Source organism: Leuresthes tenuis, unplaced genomic scaffold, assembly GCF_036924035.1.
Source record: "Leuresthes tenuis unplaced genomic scaffold, fLeuTen1.0.hap1 SCAF_12, whole genome shotgun sequence".
Classification (NCBI taxonomy): Eukaryota; Metazoa; Chordata; class Actinopteri; order Atheriniformes; family Atherinopsidae; genus Leuresthes; species Leuresthes tenuis.
Genome location: NW_027325366.1, coordinates 27,928,901 through 27,939,971, shown reverse-complemented (window position 1 = coordinate 27,939,971; position 11,071 = coordinate 27,928,901). Strand labels below are relative to the sequence as shown.

The 11,071-nt window shown below is 41.9% G+C and overlaps 1 protein-coding gene across 1 annotated transcript; it reads left to right on the top strand.

Annotated features, from left to right (window-relative positions):
• The first annotated feature begins 1,525 nt into the window (after nucleotides 1-1,525).
• Nucleotides 1,526-6,553, top strand: rgcc (regulator of cell cycle). Its single transcript, XM_072397364.1, has 5 exons — nucleotides 1,526-1,657; nucleotides 1,816-1,989; nucleotides 4,405-4,512; nucleotides 4,951-5,013; nucleotides 5,823-6,553. The coding sequence occupies exons 1-5, from the start codon at nucleotides 1,630-1,632 to the stop codon at nucleotides 5,828-5,830; spliced, it is 381 nt and encodes a 126-aa protein (XP_072253465.1). The 5' UTR covers nucleotides 1,526-1,629; the 3' UTR covers nucleotides 5,831-6,553.
• The last annotated feature ends 4,518 nt before the right edge of the window (nucleotides 6,554-11,071 follow it).

Genomic DNA, 11,071 nt, shown 5'->3' with positions numbered 1-11,071 from the left:
ACTGTGATCTTCTCACAGTGTCTTGAAGGTGTCACTTTTAGCACCTCTGCTGAGGCCAGGCACCACCTAGAGGTCCCAAGAGTCAACGGACACGTGCAGCTGCAAACACATGTTATGTTTACCCATTTGCTTATCATGTTAAACTGGGGACTGGAAGTGCTAAAGTTTCAGCATGGCTCCACTGCCTGCCACTGATCCACAAAAGGAAATTAACTGGGGGAAGGCTTTCCTCAACAACCATGGAACTACAAGTATTGGTACATGCACAGTTGAAAGCAAAGCCAGCTGCTCATCTCTGTGTGATTGATAATCACCGTACAATAGCGATAATTTAAATACAAAGCCATTGAAGAATTTAAAAGTATGTCAACACTTTCATCATTTGAAAATGTCACCACACTTTTGACAGTTTCTGCTGTATCGCGCAATCCTCAGCAGATGGTTTTTGGTAAGGCATAAGTAAATATAAAAAATGTCTCTGTCATTGTAAGGTCTCGCACTTCTTTTTAAGTTCAACCTCAGCAGTTTCTGACTCCTTAACGACTCATCTTTTTTATGTCAGTGAGCTCCACTCACATCTCAGTCTTTTATTACTTTCGAAAAGTCTCCTCCAACTGAAGTATGTCACAGTTTCAAAAATGCACATGGAGGAGAGAAGAGGGTAGCTGTGCAGCATTACAACTCAACCATGTTATGATCACGTGCAACTGTGACATTCCACCAGCAGATGTCACTGTAAGTTCACTTTGGCTGATGTTTGGGTCTAGACAAAATATCCTCCCGTTAGTGAGATAACTCTTCTATGGTAGCCTTCCATGTGATAAGAGCATCTGGAGATCCTGGAGATCACATGTTAAGAAAACAAGAAGACTTATGTCCTGTTTTATTTTGTTGCCGTTTTATGTTCCCTTTCAGTTATATGAAACGTATCTTTTACTGTAGACAGATAAAACAAATATTGTGCTTTCCATATATTGAGATCCATGTTAACAGAACCAAATATGATAATCAGTTCTATAATTTAAAGTATCGGAAGCAGTCATTTTACACCCCACTGTAGTCAAAATCATGCACTCCAAATGTTGTTAAAAACGGGAGTTCAGTTGTAGAAATGAGCTTTTTAATCAAATGTACAGGTGCTGCATTTGAGAACAGGATGACCTATGAGTGTTTTAAGACCATAAAGAGCACACTTTCCATTTATGACCTATATCTCAGAGGTCACAAGCTGATGAAGCTGCTTCTCGTCAGTCACTTTGGTCAGTCAGCTCTGTGTCATCATCTGCCTGGTGATAAAGTATGAAAACCAGCTGAATCATGATTATAAATATCTCTGGATTACTCCTCTGCCTGGCAAGCGACACGGGATTTGTTTACAAACACACTTTTTATGAAGCAGGCGTCGATGAGACGGGGGTGGGGGGGCTAAGTTTTATCTGCCACAGCGCACACACGCACACTGCCCTCTCCTCCAGCTGTCACCGCCCCCACCAAGCAGCGCTCGTTAAAAAGCGGCGGTCCTCGGCCGGAGGGAACAGATCAAGACCTGCAGTGTGCACTAAGGAACACATTTTCTGAACAAGCTTCTGAGAAGATAACTGGATAATCTTTAACCCCACCAGTGGAATCATGAAGTCCCCGAAGCTGAAAACCCAAGGTAGTTATAAAATGTTTTTATTATTTTATATATATTTGATTTGACCTCAAAAACACTTGCTTGGTCTGCTGATGCAGAAGCGATTCCTCCAAACTGTTTTTAGTGTATTATGCTCGACACAGTCTTGCTCACAACTGACATCGCGCCTTCTCTTCCAGCGAAGTTCATCAAGGAGGAGGACCTGAGCGAAGTGCTGTGCGAGTTCGACGCGGTAATCGAAGACTTCACGTCGCCGGTAGAGAAGCGTCACTTCAGGTACGACGAACACCTGAAGACCATGAAGAGGAGGAGCAGCGCCAGCGTCAGCGACAGCGGCATCAGCGACTCGGAGAGTAAGTGTTTTGGGTTTTCACCAGTGTTGGGCCAAAACAATGCAAATGTATCTTAGATTTATCACTTTTTATGACCTGTAACGACCAAAAATCGCACAATTACACAAAATACAGCACAATTTGACAGAGGTAAAATAGTATTTTTACACCAACAAAGTGACTGCCAAAGAGCTATTAGCTGAATTTTTGAATATCTCAGCATCATGGGAATTGTGTATTTGAAGGAACTGGACAAGTGGAGGACAAAAGTGTTAGACCTAAAAAACTATCAGACGAACAGTATCTGAAAGTGATCAAGTAAAGACCTGACACAGGACCTGAGAGATGCACAGAACAACAGAACTACTGTTGGCCCAAGCCTCATCAGAAATGGTCTCCATGGAAGGGTGGCTGTCAAGAAGCCATTCTTAAGGAAGGGAAACAGGGAGAAAAGGCTGAGCTATGCCAAATGACACAAGAAGTGGACTGAAAATCAGTGGCAACAGGTCTTATGGAGGGATGAATCCTCCCCAGAGCCCAGACCTCAACATTATTGAAACAGTGTGGGATCATCTTGACAGAGAACAGAACGAAAGGCAGCCAACATCCAAAAAAGAGCTTTGGGATGTCCTTCAAGAAACCTGGAGAACTATTCCTGAAGACTACTAAAAGAAATGACAAGAAAGTTTATCTAAGAGGGTTCAGGCTGTGTTGAAGAATAAAGGAGCTCAAACCAAATGTTGACTTAAAAGCTTGTTAGAATTGTGAAAACTCTGTTTTTGTCCTATGTTCTCAATTTCCACTTGTCCGCAGCCAATTCCCATTATCTTATCTTATAATATATGAGAAAATAAGTTGTGGCACAGGACCTTTGCAAATCACCATAATGTGTTAGATCACCCAGAGAGAACCATAGGGACTGAGTCTAAGTCTGCTCCTCTAGCCGGAGGGTTGTGCCCAGGCAGGCAAATGGGGCAGCTTGATATGCTGACACACAGAGAAAAATATCCTTGAGGCCCGCATATGCAAAGATGGTTTCCCCACCCACATGTGAGTGGGTTGGGACTTCCAAGGGAAGGCGCGAAAGGAGTTTTATGCTCTTAAGATTTCTGGAATGACTCTCTGTAGAATCACTTAAGAGCAGAAAGTATTTTTTCTCTTCTCAGTCATGTAGTTGCATAATAACTGGAGTTCCAGTGGTTTTGTGAGGAGATGATTATTGCTACAGTGTTTTCCACTCCATATTATCACACCAGTGATTAAAAAAAACTGAACCTGTGTCTATGGCACTAATGAGCTTGTTGATTTGGACAAGGGATAAGATTCCTGCACGAGCCCTGTCCTCTCCATGGCAGTCTAATGAAGCGAGGCCTGTCCCACACAGGGATGACCTATTGTCTTGTAGCCTGATGGATGGAAGGACTGATGAAGGGGCAGATAAATAACAAAAACTGCCCCCTGGAGTGTGTGTGTGTCAGCGAGGGAGGAAGAAAGGGAGCCATGGAGGAAGCAATAGATGGAGAGAAGAGAGGAGACAGTGAGTGACAGAGATGGATATGAGAGGAAGCTTGAGAGTTCAAGTCAAATACTGATGCTGAGCCATGTGTGTGTGCCTCCCCTGGTACTCCCTGTTCTGTGTGGTGCCTCCTATCTTACGCTGTGTGTTCAGAGCTTAGTGCCGGGAGGGGTGAAGGTCAGAAAGAGGGGAATAAGTGGGTGCTTGACATCTGAGACACTGTTAAGTTCCTCTGGAGTTCTGCAGAGCGGAGCAAAATAGAGTTCTAACTGCAGCCCTGTCTTCTGCCTGTCACACTCACTTCACAGTCACACATATCACTCTCAAGAAGGTTCAAGGCTGTTAGAGAGTGTGAATGACAAAAGTAGCTGTTAATGAATGGAGCAAGGTAAACTTTATTGTATAGTAATCATTAGGTTTTTCTTTCTGTGCCTTTATTTTCTTATCAGACAAACTGGAATATGGTCTGATGGAATCAAGGTGGCTGGCATATCATGCATGTACAGACAGTTGAGCAGTACAGAGGAGGCAAAAACCAGCGTCCAAAACATGAGCATACGCTGCTACTATGCTGTGAATGCACTGATGATCTTGTGGAAGAGCTGATGAAGAGTTGAATGAATTTAGAGCTGTCTCAGCCTGAGAAAATTATGCAGCGTTACAGTTCAAATTCAGAGAAGCTGTCACGGGAACAAAAAAAAACTTGTGAACTTTGTCTAATAATGTGTTTGCATACCTAAAAAAAAAATAAAAATACTTGCCACGTGCATGCGTTGCATGTGCCTGACAGGCCGAATAGGAAGGTTGTCATTAGAAGAGAATGCAGCGGTTGAAGCTGCTCCACTGACACAGATCAGCTTTGCAGGAGTGGAAAAGCTCACTGAAACTAATTTGTTTTGTCTTCTCTTTCTTTCTGACAGGTGCAGAGTCGCTCAACAGAAACAGCTTCAGCTTCAGTGATGAGAGGCTGAACTCCCCCACCACACTCTCCCCCACCACCTCCTCACCTCCTCTGATGTCACCTAAACGTGAGCTCAACACACTCACGGTTGTCTTTTGCGCTGGTGCCGGTGGAATGAATGAATTTCTTCAGCTTTGACCATTTTACAGTCATTTTTGCTGTCCTTTTTTTCTCATGTTGTATATAAACATCACTGAGTAGGAAAGCCTTCTTATATGGGTGGCAGGCATTGTTAGTTAAGTTATCTTTAAAGGAACATATTAGGTTGCAGGATTGCTGACTTCAAAAAGTTATTAGTTACATTACTATGTTAGTGGCTGAAAAAGTGCTGCCTGCTGAAGTGGAGAAAAGACATATTTCTTTACTTCGCATCGATTCAGAAGGTTTGGATGAGATATGTATCAAAGTTATAAGTCAGACAAAGAAAAAACTAAACCAGCAGCCTCAGCCTTTTCACCTGTTTTCTCATTCTGACGCATGGATCTCTATTTTGTCTTCCTTGCAGCTAAACTGGGCGACACCAAAGAACTGGAGGATTTCATCGCTGACCTCGACAGGACATTAGAGAGTAAGTGTTAATGTGACCTGGCTGTCAGAACTCGCTGATGAATTAGGCTGTGTGCTGGCACCACCCACTCCTTGGGATTAACGCCGGCGTTTGTTCCCCATGTCAGCTATGCTAACGACTGCTCATAAAGTGATGCAAGAGTCACTCCCCTTTGCTTTTCAAGAAACAATCATGTGTCAAGATAATGAAGTGACTCAGTCATGTTATGTGGACCATGAAGCCTATTAGGTTACTCTGGAGAAAGGCTGCGTATATATTTTCACCTGTCACTTAACTGTAATGTAAGCTCTGCTACCTTCACTGGGTCATTTTTTGGGCTATATCAGTGTAACTTAACTTGACACTAACTTTAGAAGGCAACAGAGCGTTGTTAAGTAGTTTATAGAACATCATGGTTAATAAACAGTACCTGGATTTCTTTACTTGGGGCTTCTATGTTTAAACTTGCACACTCGACTACGAGGAATGTGTGCTGGTGCAAACCAGAACTGAAATTTCAACTGTAAATGTCAGGAATGGAATGAGACAAAATTGGGAGTTACACTGTCTTGTGTTTTGGTCCTGAATGTGCATCTTTCACAACTTGCAGGCGTTCCACTGCAAAGCTGAATATTCAATCAGCCAGTCAGGCAGTCAGCCAGCTCTCCAGCTCGCCCCTGAGAATGGCGTGTTTATTGGGGCCACCGCTGTTTCTGATGAGCAGCCTTTAAAACCAAACGTCTGCTGCTCTGAGAATAGAACCGGCGACCCAGGAGCCAGCAGTCCTGTTCTAATCATGTCTCTCTCTGTCCGTCTCTGTCTTTTCTTAGGCATGTGACACAGGGGCTCACAGCCATCTTGGAGTGTAGCCATGACGGAAGGAGGGAGTGGATGTCTGGACCCCCCATGAGCAGTTAAAATGCACCTGCCCCCGCACACAAAACAGCCACCCAACAGGATGCAGCTGGATGGCACAGCAACTGCCAAGTGTCTCTGCCACAACATCAGGTCCAGCCAGCGCTCCTAAAGTCACCCTCACACAGCGCTCTGCTGCCTCCAGACCACACAGCTACTGAGCTGTAAAGACTGCAGGAAGGGTCACAGTTATCTTTGCAGCCATGGTAACATGAACTGAAAAGTTGTCGGGACTGAAGATGTGCATCATCAACAAAATCACTGGAACATTTGTCTTCAGACATGTAAATCATCCCACCACACAAGCCAGGCTTCACTCCCTCACCCAAAACTTGAGATGGAAGAGTATTTAAAAAAGGCTTTTTATAACAGAAATATATTTGTAATTTTATAGAGCTTCTTATTGTAAATGTATCACTCTTTTTGTGAAATATATTTTTGTATCATATGTAAATAATATTTGTCTCAAATTCTATTTGCCTCAGTAATGACAGAACAGTCGGATAAGGATTTGACACTTGTTGATTGGAATAAAGTTGATTTAATGTGAATTGAAAACGGCTCTGACAAAACTGGAAAGCAGTATGAGTATTTAATACAGCTAATACCTGCCAGAGATAATAAACATCAACATATTGTTCATTTAGTTACACAGTCTATGTTTTACTTTTGACTCAAAACTTCTGCTTCTCTGGGTTGTGTGTGAAAAACTAAGGCCACTCCAAAATTCAACAGCTTGTAGAACCACCTTTAGCAGCAATAACTTGAAGTAATTGTTTTCAGTATGATGTTATCAGTCTCTCACATCATTGTGGAGGAATTTTTTACAATATTGCTTGTGTTTATTGAATTTTTCAGCTTTGGTTTATGCACAGCTCTTTTAAGGACCCACCAGAGCATTTCTATCAGGTTGAGGTCTGGACTTTGATTCTTTTCTTTTTCACACATTCTGTTGTAGATTTGCTGCTGTGTTTGGGATCATTGTCCTGTTGATGAGCCAGTTTCAGCCAAGCTTTAGCTGTCAGACAGATCGCCTCACATTTGAATCTCTGAATACTTTGGTATACAGAGGAGTTCATGGTGGACTCGATGACTGCAAGGTGTCCAGGTTCTTTGGATACAAATCAAGCCCACATCATCAGCCACCAGGCGTGGAGGGCTGTGTATCATGACCAAACATCTCCACTTTGGTCTGTCCAAATGACATTGTCACAGAAGACATGTGGTTTGTTCATATGCAACTTAGCAAACCTAAGAATGTATTTCATACATGTAATAATCCTGACACAGAAATAGATCTCACAAGTCTCTTAGCTTCTGTCCTCATTAATCATACACTTAACAAAACAGAAATTATGTAACATCTTGATCATCATGGTCTATTTCCAGAGGTGGACGAGACAGGAGGGTGTGAGACAAGAGGGTGTGACCGTGTTTGGCAGCAGCTGAGGCTAAAGTCGTCTAATGTCGGAGGCACCCCTCTGTCTACTGACCAGTAGAGGTCAAATGTCACTAACTAGGGGTAGACATGCTTCCATATTGGTTTTATTACAGGCTGTGCAGCAGGTGCAAATGGACTCGAGCCATAAGTAAAATTAGATCTGCTCTGGATCCTACATTTCCCATAATACAACTCACTTCCCTTGCTGGTAAGTACAGTCTTTCAAACTCTGCGGCTGTGTTTATATTACACAGCTAAAATGACTGAAATCTGGATTTTGTTGAATTTATGCCATAGTATCAATAGTCAGAACTCCATTCACGAGCAAATCAAATCTGAGGCAATCATTTTAATATCCCTACACTTTAAATCAACTTTTTCACCCTGTCAACGTGTTCATATGTAGGGTTTTTACATGTTATAAAACACCATAAGCCATCGACACCATGGCTGAGATTCTCTTCTTTGAATCAGCAGAGCACTACCTTTAGTCTTAGAAATACGAGGTCAGACAGCTCAAATGTTCAGTGTAGATTATTTCGAGGAACCAGCACCAACCAATCCAAAGTATTTGCTGGGTGGGGCTCCAGCAAGTTATATGAGAAGCTAACACAAGCAAGGTGGAGAAGTACTTTGGTGTATTTTCCTCTAGTTGCAAAAATGGCAGACGTGACATATTCTGCCAATGACTTTGATTACCCAAAGATATGAAACTACAGCAGACGCTGCAGTGTCCCATCAAAAATACCAGAGGACACAGGTCTGCAGTCTTATTTGTCAGAAGGCTGTCTCACAAATTTGACCCATTAACAGCTTGGTTTTGCAACTGATTTTAGAGAATGCAAAGTTGGGTGTCCAGCTTAGGTTTGCTCACTTGTACTTTACACACTGAATTTCCTCCATATTTCTTGAATCGTCCAATGATATTCTACAATGGATTCCAGCCATTCATCTGGTAGACACAGGTAGCATGGAGTTTGAGGAATTGCTGAGAGGCTGAGATATGGTTAGATCTCCCACACATTTGGATGAGGAGGAAGCTGATGAGCCATGCCCTCTGCAGTATTAAGGACATGAGAGGGTTTTTTTCACAGCAAAAACTTGAAATTATGCAATTTTCAGTAAAAGGATTGAGTTGTTAGGGTGTCAGGAATCAGACTTATTTCCAATGGCTGGTTTGAAGTGAATAAACTTGGACACCTAGTGTCACTAAAGAGTGACGGTAAGCATTTCTTTGCTTGCAGTTGTAATTTTGTATAAGAATTAGTCTTCCTAGCTGGAAACAAACCTAGAGGAGGAGAAAAACAATCACAACTGCAGCGGACATCCATAAAAAGAAAATGGAGAGACTTTTTCAGGAATTACTAAAATCTCTGGGAATGTCTAGAATGTTATATCATATTTGAATCACATTTAGAAAATGTGAATAAGAAAGTCTCCAGGTTTTTTTCATGTTCAGTACCAGATCCTCACCGCCACTGAAATCTCAGCTACTCATGTCATGTCAGGTCAGGTTTGGTCTATGTCAAGTTTGTTCCCATGTGTTTTCATAGTCACAGTCAGGTTTTTCTTTAGTCATAAAGTCAAAGTCAAAGTTTTTCCATAGTTTAGGTTTTTTGTATTGCGGCTCAGCCGCGACTTTGTGTTGTTTCTTTTAAATAAATCAAGTTTTTCTTTTGAAATATCTGCATCCGGGTCCTACCTTCATCTCGCCACACCACCACCCAACGTGACAGAACCTTACAGTATACTCACACACTTGGTCCAAAGCTGCATATAAATATATAAATCATGCCCCTAATTTCCATGCATCTGTAACTGTTTGCATCTGTGCTGTAGCCTTAGATTTTGTTGGACACAAAGCATCATAAAACCTCAGCCCACATATTGAGAGTTGCTTACGTTCTGTATATCCGGTCAACTCAGTATCACTCCATGCCAGTCTGTATTAATCTGATGGCAGGAAGCTGGCACAGAAACACCAGTTTCCACGTTGTTTCTTCAGTATAGTTGGCAGAAGCTGTAGTTGTGGGTACAGTCCCAACGAGAGTCCACCTAACTGCACTGGTTTTCACCATGAGTATGGATTTTAGAGGGGAGCTGGAACTGGTCTGAGAAACAATGTTGACACAACACTTGATCCCTCGAGGGTAAGGGGGTGGTCTCTCCTTTTAAACAAAATCCCCCCTTGGCAGCAGTGGGCATCTTTTTGGCAGCATGGGTCAGTCCTGTTGGCCTTGGCAGTGCACAACCAGTATACACAGGACTGGAAGAGTGGGAAAGCAGGAGAAACATGCAAAGTGTACGCAGCTAACAGAGGACTGTTTAGAAGAAGATAATAAATTACAGTTCGTACATTAAGGTGGAAGAACCTGAAGTCTTTAGAGAAAGAAAACTGACAGATTAAGCAAAAAAAAAAATCTTTCAGCCATATGTCTTTACATTGAGATGGATTCCCATGGGAGGCCCCTTAGGACCGCCAAAGTGGTCGTTCTATGAATAGGCCAGGCAGGCACACGCAAATGTGTGTCCACATCACAAAGACACTGAGCCAAATATGAGGTTCAGCTTTCCACTGGGTCTCCTCACATCACTGGAGCCCAGATGTCCTTGCTGGCAGTGCAGAAGGGAATATTAATGAGTGTATGCAGATGTCTTTAATTTGTTCACCTCTTAGGTTGCCCTGTTGATTCTGATGAAAGGGTTAAGGTTTGATTCAGCACTCTCTTAGTGGTGTTGAGAATTAAAAGTTGGGATGCTGTGTAGAAAGATGATGCAAAGATTTGCAAATCTCATAAATGAATATTCTATTTACAAAATAACATATAAAACATCAAATGTTGAAAGCGAGATATTTTACTATTTCATAGTAAGAGGAGTTAGGTCATCTTGAATTTGATGGCAGTAACACATCTCAGTAAGTTGGTTCAGGCTATCTTTACCACCGTGCAGCATCTCTTCTTCCTTTAACAACAATCTGCCAACATCTGGGAACTGAGGAGACCAGTTGCTGGACCTTTGGGAGAGGAATGTTGTCGCATTCTTGTCTGATTGAGGATTCAAGCTGCTTTAACAGTCACTTGGCAATCAAGTGATTCATCAGATAGAAAAGAGAAAGAAAATTGAAGATAAAAGGAAAATAATCTAACATAATCTTACAACATTGATGAAACATTGTCTTTTGATTTGTGTCCTGTGACATTTTTCGTGTATGCAGACTCAAAAGATATTTGCATTTCGTGAATACTCACTGGATTTCAAGATATTGTCACATAAGGACACAAACTGTGTCCCATTTTAAACAAGAAAAGAAGTCCACAAAAGGCGGCTGGACGAATTTAGCAGTGATGTCCCTGCCAAGAGACGAGACTTCAATAATGCAATAATTTACACACTCACTATGGTCTTAAACCACATTTTTGCTTTCAGTCACTGTCTGGTTAGGTTTAAGGGATATGCATTAAAACTACTTAGCAAGATTTGGTAAAAACAGACTCGGTTACAGTAAAAAAATCAACAGCTGAAATACTCTTAAAGTGCTGCAGGGTTTCATGAAAAAAATGCTGAATTTGCTTCCAAAAGCATGAACACAGAGATTGTTTTGTGCCAGTTGATATGTTTTATCAGAGTCCAGAATGAACATAAATTTGACTTTTTTTTAGGTGCCCAGTTTTTAAAGACATAGGTGCCTCAGTGGAAAGTCTGATGAGCTTCTTGGAAAGA

Excerpts from the sequence above, each read along its gene's own strand:
- rgcc (XM_072397364.1), top strand. The coding sequence starts at position 1,630 with ATGAAGTCCCCGAAGCTGAAAACCCAAG. Across the intron at positions 1,658-1,815 it reads CCCGAAGCTGAAAACCCAAG|CGAAGTTCATCAAGGAGGAG; the intron begins GTAGTTATAAAA and ends CTTCTCTTCCAG. Across the intron at positions 1,990-4,404 it reads CGGCATCAGCGACTCGGAGA|GTGCAGAGTCGCTCAACAGA; the intron begins GTAAGTGTTTTG and ends TCTTTCTGACAG.